The 17,642-nt window shown below is 44.3% G+C and overlaps 1 protein-coding gene across 2 annotated transcripts in view; it reads right to left on the reverse strand.

Moving 5' to 3' along the window:
* Positions 1 to 17,642, reverse strand: part of FAM114A1 (family with sequence similarity 114 member A1) — a 60,934-nt gene that overhangs the window by 38,264 nt on the left and 5,028 nt on the right. The window contains exon 2 of one of the 2 annotated variants that reach the window (XM_058670197.1): positions 12,901 to 13,256. The exons of the other annotated variant lie outside the window; for it this stretch is intronic. Coding sequence (XP_058526180.1) covers positions 12,901 to 13,248 — 348 coding nt within the window. The 5' untranslated portion in view covers positions 13,249 to 13,256. The remainder of the gene's footprint in view (positions 1 to 12,900; positions 13,257 to 17,642) is intronic. 2 annotated transcript variants of the gene reach the window in all.

Below are 17,642 nucleotides of genomic sequence, written 5' to 3' on the forward strand. Positions count from 1 at the left end.
GTACACTGTGGCAAACTCTTTAGGACTGCAGGGGACAATAGTGAACTGCGCATGTGCTGATCTCATGAGAACTCACTGAGTTCAGTGGATTGCAATGGTCCTGCAGGAAAATAATACCAACTGTGGCATCGTACGGGTCAAAATAGGTCCGTGTGGCACCCAGACCTAACGTCCAACAGGTTCCGGCAAGATCAGCACCACCAACAACCTAACTATATAGGACACTTGATGTCTCTCTAATCCTGGGACCTGCTCCAACCAGAAGTGGGAGAAAGGTTGTACAGACAACCGTGCAGCCTCAGCAGGGTATCACAGGAGATGGAGAGTGGTGAGCCAGGAGTTGGGGCTGTGGAGACCATGGTGGAAATTTAACATAAGAACCCAGACCTGGAACTCGCTGGAGGTTGTGGCACAAGTGGCTGCAAGCAAAGAGTTGTGTACCAACTGCAATAAGTAAAATCGCATTGTAGAGCTATGGGTGAGACAGCTTAGAAACCTGCCCCAAGGAGAAGACTCTGCTAACCAGAAGTGCAATGACCAAGAGCAAAAGAAGAGACAAAGGCATAATGAATATTACCGAAAATTCCCCTGCAAAGGAGCAAAAACTTATGCCAAACTCAGAGCTAACTGAGAAAGACATTGAGAAAATGGGGCACAGCGAATTCATAAAACTCATTTTTTTTTAAAGATTTATTCATTTTATTACAGCCAGATATACACAGAGGAGGAAAGACAGAGAGGAAGATCTTCCGTCCGATGATTCACTCCCCAAGTGAGCCACAACGGGCCGGTATGCGCCAATCCGAAGCCGGGAACCTGGAACCTCTTCCAGGTCTCCCACGCGGGTGCAGGGTCCCAATGCATTGGGCTGTCCTCAACTGCTTTCCTAGGCCACAAGCAGGGAGCTGGATGGGAAGTGGAGCTGCCGGGATTAGAACCGACGCCCATATGGGATCCTGGGGCTTTCAAGGCGAGGACTTTAGCCGCTAGGCCACGCTGCCAGGCCCCGTAAAACTCATTTTAAAGCTTCTGATCAACAATGAGAAGCACATACAAGAGTTCAAAGAATTTAAGGAAGCAATAAAGCAAATCAAGGCTGATATATCAGAAATTAAGAACATAGTAGAGCAAATTAAAAGTACAATGGAGAGTCTCCAAAATAGAATGAAGAAGGCAAAAGAAAGAATCTCAGAATTGGAAGATATTTCCTGTCATCAGGGGGAAGCAAACAAAAGCTGGAAGCAGAGCTGGATCAGGCCAAAAAAAGTATTCAAGAATTGAAAGACACTATTAAGAGGCCAAATATGAGTTATGGGAGTCCCAGAAGGTGCAGAAAGGGAAGCTGAGTTTGCAAATATATTTAATGAAATAATAAAGGAAATTTTTCCTAATCTAGAGAAAGAATTGGGAAACAACATCCAGGAGAGGCACAGAACTCCCAACAGGCTTGATCAAAAGCGATCTTCACCAAGACACATGATTATCAAGCTCTCTTCAACTGAACATAAGAAAAAGATCTTTAAATGTGCACGTGAAAAAAAATCAATTGACATATAAAGGAATGCCAATTAAACTCACAGGAGATCTCTCACAGGAAACTCTACAGGCAAGAAGAGAATGGACCTGACATATTCCAGATTCTAAAAGAAAAAAATTGTCAGCCTAGGATAACACATCCAGCAAAGTTTTCTTTTGTGTTTGAAAATGAAATAAAATTCTTCCACAGTAAAGAAAAGCTAAAAGAATTTGCCTCTTCCAAACCTGTCCTACAAATGGTACTTCAAGATGTTCTCTTGACAGAGAAGAGGAATAGCACCTACCGAAACCAAAGGCAAATGGGAAGAATATCCCAGTAAAATGACAACAGAAGACTAAACCAACGAACAACCCATTCCTAAAATGACAGGACCAAAATATCATCCATACATATTAAACTCTGAATGTAAATGGCTTAAGCTCAATCAAACATCATAGATTAGCAGATTGGATTAAAAAACAAAACAACATCTATTTATTGTCTAGAAGAGACACACATCACCAACAAAAATCAGCGGAAACTATATCACATGGGTTTTGTTGTTTTCTGTTAGTTTCATCTCTTTAAAACACTTTCTTCTGAGTAAATCATTCAGTGACTTGTAGATCATAACAGTAGCATCATTTTCTTAAAGCAGGTTCTTGATTTTCATTTCTTCAGCTACATGTTAGTCATTTAGTAGCATGTTATTTAACTCCATGGTGTTGTTAATTTCTTTTTTCTACCTGATGTTGGTTTTGTTTTGTGGCTTTTCACTTAAGGGGATTTATATAGCTGTGTAATAGAGACTATCATATCTAGTAACATGTCATTTAACTTCAGGGCATTGTAAATTTCTATTTTTCTTTCTATTGTTGATTTTGTATTATGACTTTTCATTTAAGGGGATTTATAGTAGCTGTGTAATGGAGACTAACATCCAGATGTGAGGATACAATGTAGTATGCATTTCTACTTCCAGACAAGGATGGACTAACAATGAAACTGTTCACTATATCTTGACAATAGGATGCTGGACTCTCTGTCATTGCCCATGCCCACAATGATGGACATATGACTGTGTATGAAGAACTGTATTTTAATAATGATATAGAGGAACTAGGTGGGGAAGAGAATTGGGGAGGGGATAAGGGAAATGCCAGGAGCCTATGGAACTGTATCATAAAATGATAATAATAATAATAAAATGTAAAAAAAAATTTAAAAAAAGATTAAAAAAATCATTCACATGGAGTTGTGGTACAAGATACAAAATAAATACTGGTACTAAATAAGTGTTGACTAATAATAAGAAATTTCATTTTCGAGACTAAGAAATGAAACATGCTGGAAATTGTCATTTTTTTTCCTCCATCTGGAAACGATGACAAGCTTGTTATGGAAAGATTCATGACTCCTGACTGTCTGCTCTCATTTTTGGTGTCTACATTGATTTTCTTCACTTCAGCAATGGAACCCAATGGCAATTTTGTAACACCAGGAAGACAGATAGAAGTGATTAATATCACCCTTTCACAGGACAAATCACTATCTATGATTAGGAAGAGTTAATACACTTAGGAGTGACAGCTCCTGACTCGAATTTACAATATTTAATGTGTTCTGACAGCTGGTAATTGACTAGCAAATGGAAATAAATGTTAAATGAGTTTAGAGCCTTCTGATGTATAATAAGTGACTCCTCCAATTGCTTTATTAATAAAATCATTTGACACTGAGTTGTGACTTTTTGATCAGCTACCAAGAATGTGTTATTGAAGGCAAACACTCAAATATCTTAAAGCACACATTTAATATAAAAACATTAACTAAAGGTTAAGTAAAAATTACAAACACACTTCAGTAGGCACATTATCTTCATTTTAAATGGCCTTAATGTCACATACTTAGGAGACTTCAAAAAAGGCAGCATACATCAATCTAGATCACTCATTTTAAAATTTAGCTATTTTACAGCTCTTTTCTCACCTTCTCTCCATATATCCTCCATGCCTCTTAACAGAATTCATATCCTAATTCACAGAAAAAGTAATCAGATGAGAACTCTCTCAACTTCTTGCCCCTCTTCATAAACTCTCAGAAGAATGAGGCATATTGTGAGACAAGTCAGACTTGGCTTGCTCAAGGCCAGGAGATCCAACCCAACTGGAGATCATTTAAACATTTGTAACCACTGTGTTGTCCTAGGTACATGAAAGAATGCTTGATTCTATCAACTTCAATGTTCTTCAGAAAAAACACATCCTCATCTAGTATCCCAGTCAAAGGCCATTATCATTAAATAGATAATGCATTTTATTTTTGGGCTATCAAGTTCAAAGGTATTATTAGAAAAAATCCTACAGGTACAGGCCTTTGGCACAGCAATCGCTGTGTCACTGGAACACTTACAGTCCATATCTGACTATCTGAGTTTGAGCTTTCTGATAATGTGTATTCTGGGACATGGTCGCTGAAGAATTGGATCTTCACCACTCCCAGGTGATCCCAGATCAAGTCCAGAGCTCCTGGCGTCAGCCTGGTCTACCCCAGGTATTGTGGGTAACTGGGCAACGAACCATTGGATGATTTTTGTCTGTTTTCTCTTCCCCTCTCGCTCTACTTCTCAAATAAATTTGTCCTTAAAAACAAAAACAAAAACAAAAACCAAAGTTCTAAAAACAAAAATATCTGCAAATCTCAGAACTCTCTCAAATTTAAAGGTTTTTAAACATTTAGATGGAAACTACATGTACCTCTTAAAGATCCAAGATCTCCTTGTGTAGTCCGAGAATCAGGCCCTGTGTATGAACTGCACTTAGGAATGTAGGTGACAGGAGCCATAAAACCAAGTCCTTGTTGTGCGACTCACGAAACAGCACCTCTAAAATCAGATTCGGCATGACAGGAGGATGTCAACTGCTCTGGATGCCTACAGCTCTGTCAAAATATCTGGTTGAAAATAGCCTCAGTTATTATCAAGTAGTTTTCTTCGCTGGTAAGGATGCATCATGCAAGTCTGAGAAGTTCAAAAAATTAAATATAGAAAAGTTTAAAGTATCAAAGTCATGTTATTAATATTTTAATGTATACTTGCATTTTTTCTGTCCTACTAATTGTGAAGAGTGATGTGAACATCCCATCTTGGACCTGGTGCAGCTTCCCGCTTCCCTTTCCCACCGCTTGTGAAAACAGAACCTTTGAGGTTATCCACTAATGAGATGTAATCTCAAGGCGTCTTACCTGAGAACCCCACACTCCATCTCTCCAGTCCCTCCCCCTGGTCCCCACCCTCCTACCTGTAGCTCAGATAATCTCAATCACCAGTTCATTGGGGCCTACCCACAGCCCCTCCTCCCAATCAATTCCCCAGGCTCCCCACAACTTGGGCTCACCTGGTTGTATAAATGAGCCTCCACGTGTGCCCCCTTCCCTTCTCCTTCCTCTTCCCTTTTTACCTGGCTCTCCCCCACCCCATGCTGCTTCTTGCCCCATTCCCTGCTCTGGCAGCCACCCTTCCTGCCAGCATGGCAGGAGACGTGTCCCTTCCAGTTTTCTCCCCCTTCACCCCTGCTCCCGTTCCTACCCTGCTGGAATAAAGGACCTCCTAATACCTCATGGTGCCTGATATTTTGACTCATGGTAAACCAATGGTAAAAAGAGGACTTGGCTGCAGGAAACTGGCTGCGCAAAAGAACTTTATCTGCATTTCAAACCTAACACTAATAGTGAAGGAGTTTGATCTCTGAGCATGATGATTTCTGAAAACCAATTTAAAATGATGAGTAACTGAACTATCAGAATACTAATTTCAAGCTGGAATCATTCTAAGTTATGATTTAAGAGGCTTTTTAAGACCACTCTATAAAGGCAGTTAACTAGTTGTATAAAAATCATTAAGGAATCAGAAAGATTTTATAAAAGCAGATAAATGAGACACTTAAAAAGGAAATGGGATATATTACATGTTTAAAGGCAGCTTAAAATATTTGAATATGCTTGAATTGATTCAAAGGATCAAACATCAGTCAAACATGTGACTGCTGAGTTCTGCTAAACTTTGAAATAAATTAAGATTTGTGAGTGGGATATAAAGCCCAGGAAAGAGCTGACTGTTAACTTGAGATCTTAACAAAACCAACATTAACTATTGAAACTAATTGTCTGAGCAGACCCTTTGGAACACAGCTTACATGCTGACCACCCCAAAAACCCATCTAATCACAAACCTCACGACACTCCGACTCACAGTTACTCCCATCTCTCTGTTGGAATGGCAACGAAGCCTTTCTCTCCATTACCATTGTCACCAATTGCATCCAGCTGCACGGGCAGGCTGGCTATCCCTCTGTTGGCTACATCCTGCACTTGATTAGGCACACAACCTCTCCACCTTAAAACCAACAAATGAAGATCAAACTACGGTGTGCCATGGCTTGGATAGAATTTAATGTATCCCTAGAAAGTTAGAGGCTTGGTGCCAGTGTGGCAATGTAAGAAGGTAAGGGACCTGCAAGAGGTCTTTGTGGAAGGTGTTGTCCTGGAAGGAACCCGACCTTCACTTCCCAGGGCTACAAAACAAAACGCAGCTCTTAGGCTTCCTGTTAGGCTGTGTGAGCTCATCCTCTCACACACACCACGATGAACCACAATGAGGGCACCCCTCACCAGAGCTTGCGCCCTGCTGTCTGGGCTCTGGGCGTCACAAACAACGAGCTCACTTAAATGTCCTTTTTTTTTTTTTTTTTTTTAAGTTGCTGTCCATCCTTGGGTGTTTTGTCACAGCCATGGAAAATAGACTAAGTCAAAGACAAAACTTTTCCTTCCAACTTTTTTGGTTTCTGCTTCCTGCCTTTCTTCTCCACCTCCTGCACCCAGCCCCCTCTGTACCCCTCTACCCACCACCGCAAAACAAAACACTTGCGGCCACAGCTCCTTGATACCCTTGCCATCAAGGTCACGGTAGCTTCCTACCATCAAAGCCATAGGCTCTCTCATTTTAGTCTTTATTATTGGGCTTAACCACCTAGACAACTGCAGAGTATTCTATGCCCACGGTGTGCCTGTGGCATTTGTGGAGAATGTTTCTTGGTGCATGTGGTGCTATTATGAGTGTTTCTTAGCTCCAGCCACAATCCAAGGGCTGCCAGCATTCTAATAAGGTAGGCACAGCGCAGGGTAGTCAGCTGGCCTCAAATCAGAAAAGCTGGCCTCAGGTGGCAATTTTTATGTTAGTGATGCTATTATCAGTGGTTCTATGAACACTTGAGGCTTTCCTATAATTAGCATAGTGAATTACAGAAAGGGACTTTAACTACCCACTAGAACACTCAACATCTGAGAGGGGTTGTGGATGGATTAATGCTCACAAGGTGATTTCAAAACAAGATTCATTTAATTTACTCAAAAACTTCAGAAGGCAGATGTGTTAAGAACATATTTTTTAAAATGTACTGTTTTTATTAACCATCCTAATTATTACAAGTCTGAAATTGGATCCTAAAATCTACCAACAGCATATGGCTTTGAATCAGTGGGTCTTGTACAGTTTATGTAAGTCATCTCAAGTCGGAATGGTATGCCTTAGCAATATATACACATATATATTTTTATATATGTATATGTATATATATTTTTTCCTGGAGTGAGATACTTTACAACAGGAGCACTTATCTTAAAAATTGGGAGCCAAAGCTCCTTACAGTACAAAGACAATGTGGAGGCAAAACAGATTTTTCAAGGGGCCAGCATGATGGCTCAATTGGCTAATCCTCTGCTTTCAAGCACCAGCATCCTATATGGGCACCAGTTTGTGTCAAGGCTATTCCACTTCCCATTCAACACCCTGCCTGTGGCCTGGGACAGCAGTAGAGGATGGACCAAAGCCGTGGGACCTGCATCCATTTCGAAGCCCTACTCTGTCTCCTCAGTACATCCATCTTTTCCAGCAAAAAATTTTTTAAAAGTCTTAAAAGTAGTTCTGGAGCTGGGAAACCTTGCCCAGAGTCTTAGTCTGCCACATCCCTATTTGAGGTGGATCACTTAATCACATAATATCACCACGCACCTCTAAGCCAACAGCATGACAATGGCCAGGCCTGAGGCTACTGCCTGAATATTTTAGGGTTGGTGTGGCTGTAGTTTCTTTTCCTTTCTTTTTTTTAAATATGTGTATGTAAATGTGCCATAATGGCCACAGAACCAAGGAATTTGTTTTCCCAATTTTTAAAGTCAGATTTACAGAATGTAGGAGAGACAAAGATCTTCCATCTGATGGTTCAACCCCCAAGTAGCTGCAATGGTTGCAGCTGAGCCAATCCAAAGCTAGGAGCCAGGAACATCTTCCAGGTCTCCTGTGCAGGTGCAGGGTCCCAAGGCTCTGGACCATCCTTTATTGCTTTCCCAGGCCACGAGCAGGGAAGTGGAAGGGAAATGGAGCAGCCAGGATTAGAACTGGCGCCCATGTGGGATCCCTGGAGTACAAGGCTAGGACTTTAGCCACCATGCTACCCTGCTGGGTCCTCTCCTTGGGGTACTTCTAAAGGCTGCTGATGCTCAAGCCCAAATGAGAATCCTTGGCATTGGGCCCTGGCAATCATGATTTTCAAAAGCCCCTTAGGAGGCAGAGCCAGGGCAAGGTGATGACTGAGTAAGACACTCTAGTGATCTCTGCACACAACACATATTTGAATTGCTGCTTTTGCATGAGCCGCCTTCATAGAATCTGAAGAAGCCAGAGTGAAACACCAAAGGAAAGACACAAAGATGGTGAGGGGCAAACAGCTGTCAAGCCATCCTGCCCTACATCCAAGCAGTATCTTGGTTGCCCACCTGGGGAAGGCAGAAGTCCAGACCTCAGTCTTAGAACCTAGCACAGACCTGCCACTCTCCCCACTCCCGCCCCTAGGGCAGTGCCTGTAGACTGATCCTAGATCCTCCTTTGCCATTACGCTGCCCTCCTACCTCCGGCTAACAGTAGAGCAAGACTCCAGCTGCCAGGAAGTAGGTTGGGAGAGCCAGTACAGACATTTCCTGTGGAGTCACAGTGAAATCAGCTCCAGATCCAGCCCAAAGGTCCAGGCCAGTGCTCAAAGAGCAAACCTTTAGCAGTTCACTCCAAATACACCAACTACAGATCTGGGACACTTCCAGGCTGGGGCGCTCTCTGGTGTTGGAATAGCCATGCCACAACAGCTGACTTGACTTAGGGCCCCATCTAGTGCTTATGTAGTGGAAGTGTCCACAGGCTCAGAGAAAATTCAAATGGACTGCTTACAAAGACAACAGTGTGAAGATGTCGAATGCCAACAGTGGCAAAAATTTCAGTGCACTCTGACCTTAGCTAACAAACAAAATAAGGTGTAAGAAACTGATCAGCCAGTAACTAACACATGCAGATGCTTAGATGTCCGATTCAGACAAAACAGATAAATGAAAACCAAGAGACACAATTAATGACTCTGAGACACTCAGAATACAGAAGAAAGCAATTTAAAACAAATCAAAGTCTTGAACTGAAAAGTACACCAAGTGAAGTCAAAAATCCAAAGGGCAGCAGGCATTGAACCTGGCAGTGGAGAGGCCTGTGTCCCACCCTGGAAGGTCTGGATGTGACTACTTGTAGGGCTCCTGCCAGCGCAGACCCAGGAGACAGCAGCAGTGACTCATGTGACTGCATTCATGTGTATCTGAGGATGGATCCAGACAGACTCTGCCTGTCTCCCATCCCCTCCCACTCCAACCCGACTCTCAAATTAAAAAAAGTAACCAAAGGCATCAATAGCAGAATAGAACAAACGCAAACAATTAGTCAACTCGAAGATAGGTTATTTGAAAATACACAGAAAAAAAAAAAGATGATGATGGAGAAAACTTAGGGGAACTGTGGGACATTATCCAAGTTACTGGGGCTGGAGAGGTCCTAGAGTGGAACAAGGAGGTGGCAAGCATGTTCAAAGAGATAAATAACAGAAAACATCCCAAACCTCAAGGAAGACACAATTATCCAGATACAAGAAAATCAGATGTCACCAGTCAGATTTGGCTCAACCAAGTCTGCCCCAAGACTATTGACTTCTCCAAGGTTAAAGATAAGGAGAGCATTCGCAAAGATGCAAGAGAAACTAAACAAGTGGTACCTAAGCGTGTCCCAATTCACTTTCACTTGACTTCAGACTTACAGGCCAGGAGAGAGTGGGAGCAGACTTTCTAATACTGAAGGAAACAAAACAAAACAACAGAGAATACTGTACCCAGCAAAGCAGTCCTGTAAATATGGGTGACAGATGGAGAAATTCCCACACAGGTGGAGGTGGGAGCCTGTTGTCACTAGACTTGCTCTGCAGGCTATGCTAACAGGAGTGTTTTAAATTCACAGGCAGCCATGCCAACAAATGCAAAGAAAGTATCAGAATACAGAGAATCTGCTGAAAAGAGAGCCTAGAAATTCACCCACACATCTACAACTCGATCTTTGACAAAGATGGTGGGAATATACATTGGAGAAAGCTGCAATGTTTTTAATAAGCATGTTAGAAATTTAGATATTCCCATACAGAAGAATGAAACTACAGCTCTATCACTATATACAAAAATCAACTCAGAATAAAGATCTAAACATGAGCCAGGAACTACAAAGCTATTAAAAGAACACTTAGGGACCTGGTGTGGTAGTCTAGTGGCTAGGGTCCTCGCCGTGCATGCGCCGGGATCCCATATGGGTGCCAGTTCTTAGCCCCAGCTGCTCCACTTTCCATCCAACACCTTGCTTGTGGCCTGGTAGGCAGTTGGGCGTGGTCTCAAGTCTTGGGACCCTGCACCCATGTGGGAGACCTGGAAGAAGCTCCAGGATTCTGGCTTCAGACTGGTTCAGCTCTGGCTGTTGCAGCCACTTGGGGAGTGAACCAGTGATTGGAAGACCTGTCTCTCCTTCTCTATATAAATCTGACTTTCCAATAAAAATAATAAATAAATAAATAAATAAAAGAACACTTAGAGAGAAATGCTTCAGGAAACTGGAATGGATGATGATTTTATGGACCAGGCCTCAGAGGCACAGGAAACAGATAGGCTTTCATCAAGTGATAACGCTCTTACACACACAACATGACACACACACAAATAACCAAAGATCAAAAGAACAAAGAGAGGAAATGTTTGATAATATCTTCCAAGGTGTTAAGTAACTGAATAGATAGGTAAGGAATTCAACAGCAAGAAACAAATCTGCTAAGGATAATACGGACGACAAACTTAGAAGTGTGTCCAAGGCATACACAGAAAGGGCCAACAGGGACACGACAAAATGCTTACCATCAACAGTAATCAGGGAAATGCAAGTGAAAACAACAGTATCTATTTTACCTTCATTAGAATGGCTACTTTCAAAAAGACAAAAGATTTTTTAAAAAAAGGCTGGTGAGGATGTGGAGAAAAGGGAACCTTTAGGTACTGTGGGTGAGGATGTGAATGTAAATTAGTATAACCGTTGTGAAAAAACAGCAGGAAGGTTTCTTAAAAAATTTAAAAAAATGGATCTGCCATATGATCCAAGATTTCCATTAATGAACATCTAGCGAAAGGAAATGAAATCAATCTCTCAGGGACATATGAACTGCCATGCTTACTGCAGCACCATTCACACTGGCCGAGCACGGAGTCACCTTCGTATCCATCCTTCGATGAGCAGATGGTACATGTACATGGTGTAGCACTACATGGCCCTAAGGAGGGACGAAATCTTGTCATTCACAGAAACATGGAAGTCGTGATGGTAAGTGGAATGATTCAGACGGAGAAAGACAAGTCCTGCACCTGAACAGAGCAGGGGGAAGGAGAGAGGGAGGAGAGGTTGATGAAGAGGTCCAAAGTTACAGGTAGATGGAAGAAGTTCTGGTGTCCTAGCACATGGTAGGATGATTTAGGTAACAATAACATGCTAAATCTATTTTTTTTAAGCTACAAGAGAATTTTCAATGCAACAACAAGGAATGATCAGGGTTTGAGATATTTATGCTTACTCTGAGCCGAGCACTGCACAACATACACATCTGGAGACACCACCATGTGGTGGTAAATGAGGTCCCCTGGTGGCTGTGTGGGCAAGAGCTGATTCCCTGTGGTCTAGATGGGCTCATCCTTCAGGGAGTCCATGGCTTCTGTCAAGAGCTCTAGGAACTCACAGGCAAAATCCTGTGGCCATGTGCCCACCTGATCCAAGTGACCAGCCGCAGCCTGGATGTCCTCCATCGAACCCTCTGAACGACTGTCCTGCCTCTGCCACAGCATCCCCAGTGAAGGGAACATCCCATATCTCGAGCCCCTGTCACCCTGGAATAGACCCCTGCAGGAAGGGAAGGGGAACCTGACTGTGATGAGCAGAGCGTGCCAGGCAGGAGGATGTGGTGTAGTAGACAATATGAAGGCAGAGTTTGCTCACAAACCAGCAGCACTAATGACAGGCTGGAGGATGAGCTCCCTGGACTGGCTTCCCTGATTCTTCTCCCTAGTGCTGGGTGTGGCAGAGTCACCCTGGGGGCCACAACATGTGGCAGCCATTGTAGGGTCAACAGGGCAGGGCCTGGCTGAGGGCAGACCTGCTTCCTCCTCTGCATCATCATTCTGGAGGGCAGACAGTCCAACCCAGACAGGATGGGAGGGACAGCAGTGTCTCCTTCCATGCTGTTCCTACCCCACTGTGTCTACCTAATGGAGAAGAGAGGGACCAGGAGCATCCCACCCGGATGGCTCCCCAGGGTCCAGTGGGGAAACACACTGCACTATGTCCAGAGAGACAGGTGCAGGCAGCGAGGGAGCAGCACTTAGCGCGCCCTGGGGGGTGAGTGCCTGCTGCAGTGCTAAGATGCTGCTCACCTGTAACAGAGTTCCCAAATCCAGCCCCAGCTCTGGTTCTGATCCTGCTAAGACACACCTGGAGAAGCAGTGATGATGGCTCAAGTATGTGGGCTCCTCCCACCTGTGTGGGAGACGGGGCTTGAGTTTCAGGCTTCTAACTTTGTCCAGCCCAGTGTTGACCTGTTGTGGGCATTTAGGGGGTGAACCAGCAGAGCGAAGATTTCTCTTTTTGTTTCTCTCCACCTTCCCTGTCTCTCCTTCTCTCTATGCAATGCTGCCTTTTAATATAAATAAATCTTGTAAAGAAATAAAAACAAAAGCGGGGCTTTCCCTGTCTCTCACCAAATGATGTCCCAGGCTGCCCTAGGGACTCTGCAGCAGGAAGGGGCAGCCCCAGACTCAGCCCCTGGGACAGGACCAGAACTCTGAGCTCAGATAAAACTAACAATTGCATTATTTGCCACAGAAAACGGAAACAGCAGATACTGGAAAGAGTTTAGGATGAGAGGAGTCACATGACCTGCTCCTACCAAGTCACTCTGTTCTTTCAGGGGTATTTCAGATCCAGGGTCGGCCTCCAGGCTGACGGAATCGATGCACTCAGCAAGTGTGTTATCGGTCCCATCTTCATGGATGGGGGGCTCCTTGGTCTTGGTGTCCACGAGTTGCTCCAGGGGCCCAGCGGTCGTGGCCTCTGCATCCTGCATGGCTGTATTCTCACATGTGGCCCCTCCAGGGTCAGCTGGCATTGGCTCATGCAAAACCGTAGCTGAATCGCAGGGCACTTTGCCATCCTCAGGGAAAGAATCGCCATCAGGCAGCTCGGGAATTTCTCTTGGGTCTCCAGCGGCTCCGCTGTCACCGGCCATGTCAGCCATCTTAGTATCTGGCAATACAATCACACATGCACTTCAGGCTTTCATCTGAATTGCTCACGTTTCACTCAAATACAAGAACAATTCAATTACATCCGGCAGGAGGGGAGTAGGGGCAGATCTGTTCTGCTAGTAAGATGGAACCCTGGGCTGCGGGTGGCAAAGACAGGCCCTTGAAAGAGTGGCGGCCTACTTGCCAGCACCTGTGAACACTGCCTGACATGGCAAAGGAACTCTGCAGGTGTGACTGAGTTAAGAGCTTTGGGATGAGGCAGTCATTTAGCGTCTCCGGGTGAACCCTAAATGTCATCACAGAGGGTGACCACAGAGAGGAAAAGGTGTGAAGTGAAGATGGGCAAAAGCAGAGACTGGAGCAGTTCACCCCCGGGAGGAAGAAGGGATTCAGCAGGTGACTGGACATTGAGAAAGGCAAGGCAACTACTCCCCTTGGAGACTCCAGAGGGACGCAGCACAGCCAACACCTTGACTTTTAACCCCTAGAAAGGAACCATGACCTCACAGCCTCTGGGACTGTGAGTGAACGACCATGACGGAGCCACTGCAGTTGTCATGCTTGTCACAGCAGCAGCATGCTTGAACTGAGCCGGGTCTCTTCTGTGGCAGGAAGGGATACACACGTGGGAACTAAAACTACTGTCTGCATTTACTAAAGTATTTACTTCATCTGCCTGTGGCTACTGAGCATTTGATTGTGGCTAGTGCAACTAAAGTAAATTTTTAGTCCTATTTAAATGTTCATAGGCACCTGGGGCTTTACTGGGTAGCACAGAACTGAGAAGACTGGCTCCACATGACAGCCCGCGCAGACTTCACTGCAGACACCATGTCCTCACCACACAGGGAACAGGGTCTCAGGCACATTGGTGGGCATGTCTATTGAGCTCAGTGTGTACCAGCTGGCCAGCTCTCAGGCTGCTGCTTAGTTACAGTATGTGACAGGGCAGGTAACTTACAGCCATGCTGTGGGGCAGGCATTCATGACCAAGGTTGTCTGGCCATCTGCTCTTTCTTGGAGAGTCTCACTCCTATCTCAATCGTCACCCACCACTTCGGTGGCTTTCTTTTTTTTTTTTTTTTAAAGATTTATTTTATTTTTATTACAAAGTCAGATATACTGAGAGGAGGAGAGACAGAGAGGAAGTGGAGCTGCCGGGATTAGAACCAGCGGCCACATGGGATCAGGGCGAGAACCTTAGCCACCAGGCCACGCCACCAAGCCCTTCGGTGGCTTTCAAACACCTGCCTCCATTCACAGTGACAGAAAGCAGTGTGTGCAGGGGCTGCAGTTAGGGACCTGGGGATGACTGCTAATAGGTCTGATGTTTCTTTTGGAGGTGATGGGAATGTTCTAAGATAGGATGAAAGTGATGGCTGTACAGGTCTGGAAATACACCCAAACCCACTGTGACCTATACACTTGAGGAGAGTGAGTGTTTAGTAGGTGAGCCTCATGGCATTTGAAGGATTCCTCAGTAACACTTGGAATGAAGTAACTTTTCCCTCCAGTAGTTACAATGGCCAGCTGGACACTGAGTCTTGTCTCCAAGGAAACCTGTTGTCCTAATCTCAATACCAGATCCTTTCTTGACTTCTGCATTTCTTTTAATGGCACCTCAATTTCCTAACAATCCAGGTTTACAACTTCAGATCTGTTACTGACCAAACTCACCCATCAACAGTTAGATGAGAGGTATTAATTCTAATATTCTATAGCACATGTAGGTATTTGTAGTCTACAACAATATCTTATATATTTAAGATTAACTAGAGGAATCTGAAGGTTTCAAAGACGTACAGTTGAAAAACAAGAGGAGCCAGGAATGCCAACAACTGCCCTGACTTGAACATTACATGTTGTCTACAAGCATCAAATAGTCATACTGCACCCCATGACTATATGCAAATACTATGTGTCAATGAAAAACAAAAATTAGGGATGCATATTTGGTACAGTGGAAAATCGCTGCATTCATCAGAGCACTTGGGCTGCAGTCCCAGCTCTGCCATTTCAGCTTCCTGCTGGTGTGCACCTGAGAAGGAGGCAGGTGACAGTCCAGACACGTGGGTCCTTCTAACTCCCATGGAAGGTCTGGACTGAGTTCTCTGCTTCTGGATCTGGCCTGCCCTAGTTTGGCTGTTGCAGGCATTTGGGGAAGTGAACCAATAGATGGAGAGCTCTCTTTCTCCACTCCTTTCAAATTAACAAAAACATTTAAAATATCCTAAATTTATCACATCCCAAGAGTTTGAGATGATGAGTTCCACTTTACAGACAAAGGGAGGGTCAAAGGTCATTCTTTAATCAACGGAAGATCTGACATTTGAACCTGTGTCCAACTTTGAGATCCAACCACAAGAAAGCCCTGTCTGCAGTGCCACCTGGCTCTTTTTACATTGTCAACTGCCACATCCTAGTGGCTTTGTATTCGGAATCCATGTCCTTTCCTTGACTTCCACCCTCTCTGCCAGGTGCTCAGTAAGGCTCAGTGTCCAGCTCCCCACCATAGCTCTTGCCCTTGTCCTGCCCTTCACTCTGTCGGTCTCACTGCATCGCTCTCCTGGTCATGACTACTGAGGTGGTGTCACGTGCCTTGGTGACCTCAGAGCTCTTATCCACTAGGCTTATTTCCCACTGTCCCCTCTGAAGATCTGAAATGGGACACCTGCGAAGTGTGCCTGTATAATGCCCCAGCCACAGTCAGGCTTTAGGTGGCTGTGGGCTCCGGATGTTGTTTCTTTACATATTTAAGATCCAGTGAAAACAAATTTTCTCTCCTCTTTGTTCTTCCCAAAGAGAGATAGGATGTATGTAAATTTTCTTTTGAACCCCCTTTCTGTGTGTGTAACCACAAACATCTGCAATCCCGTTTCATCACAGATGCCCAACTTTTTTCCCTATCAAACTGCAAATTCTAGGAAAAAGAGGGTCTTTCCAGCTTTCATACTTACATGCATGTAACCTGGTTTCTTATACAGAGTGTATGGTTCAACAAATTTACCTGAGGAGTTATACTAGAATTTGAGTGGAAATACTGAGTTCTACAACTGGTTCCAAATGACTCTACATTTCTTTTCTTCTTTTTTTAAAAATTAATTTATTTTTATTGGAAAGGCAGAGATACACAGACAGGAGAAACTGAAGATCTTTCATCTACTGGTTCACTCCCCAAGAGGCCGCAACAGCCACAGTTGTGCTGATCTGGAGCCAGAAACTTATTCTGGGTCTCCCATGTGGGTGTAGAGTTCCAATGCTTTGGGTTACCCTCCACTGCTCTTCCAGGCCACAAGCAGGGAACTGGGTGGGAAATGGAGCAGCCAGGACACAAACCAGTGCCCATATGGGATCCTGGCTCATGCATGGCAAGGATTTAGCCACTAGGCTATCAAAACAGGTCCCATGACTGTACATTTCTATAATGTCTTCCAGTTGTTTCTAGTTAATGGACTTTGAAGACTTCTTCTTACATAAAATACCCATTAGATGGAGTTAGTAGTGACATTCTGCTAATAAATGTACAAGGGGAAAGGCCAAGAATGCATACTTCTGTCTGGCAGATGAATTCAGTCTATGATATTCATGGCTGGCCACAGGCTGTCAAAGCCTGGTGGACACAGTCAAGAATGACCCAAGACACCTGGCACATGGCTCAATGACTAAATCCTCACCTTGCAAGAGCTGGATCCCATATGGGTGCTGATTCATGTCCCGGCTGCTCCACTTCCTATCCAGCTCCCTGTTTGTGGCCTCGGAAAGCAGTAGAGGATAGCCCAAAACCTTGGGATCCTGCACGTGCGTGCCAGACCCGGAAGAAATTCCTGGCTCCTGGCTTTGGATCAGTTCAGCTCTGGCCATATGACCACCTGGGGAGTGAACCAGTGGATGGAAGATCTTTGTCTCTCCTCTCTGTAAATCTGCTCTGCCTTTCCCATAAAAATAAACAAATCTTAAAAAAAAAACAGACCCAAGGTCTTGTACACCAAAAGGGTTTGCTGTGCTTTGTAGGAGGAAAGTGGAATAAACAGGGAGGGGAGTCCTTGAACAGTCTGGAGTGTATGAAGTTTGGTGAAAATCTGGACAGCGGGTAGCAAACTAGTCTGTTGGCCAAATCTTATCTCCTGTTTTACAAAACAAGCTTTGCTTGGAAAAGACACATCCTTGTGGCTTCCCCAGCACTACAACAGCAAAGATGGATAGTGCTACAGAAACTATATAGCCCGTGAGATCACAAAACCTACAACATATACTCTGTGTCCTGTTACAGAATATGCCTGCTGACTACTGGCTTAGAACATTGTGTGAATGTCCCTGCCTGAGGACACCTCAGTGTTAGCCAACCCTATCCTGGGGCAGCTGCTGAGCCTAGTGGTTAGGATGC

The sequence above is a fragment of the Ochotona princeps genome, chromosome 11 (genome assembly GCF_030435755.1).
Source record: "Ochotona princeps isolate mOchPri1 chromosome 11, mOchPri1.hap1, whole genome shotgun sequence".
Taxonomy (NCBI): domain Eukaryota; kingdom Metazoa; phylum Chordata; class Mammalia; order Lagomorpha; family Ochotonidae; genus Ochotona; species Ochotona princeps.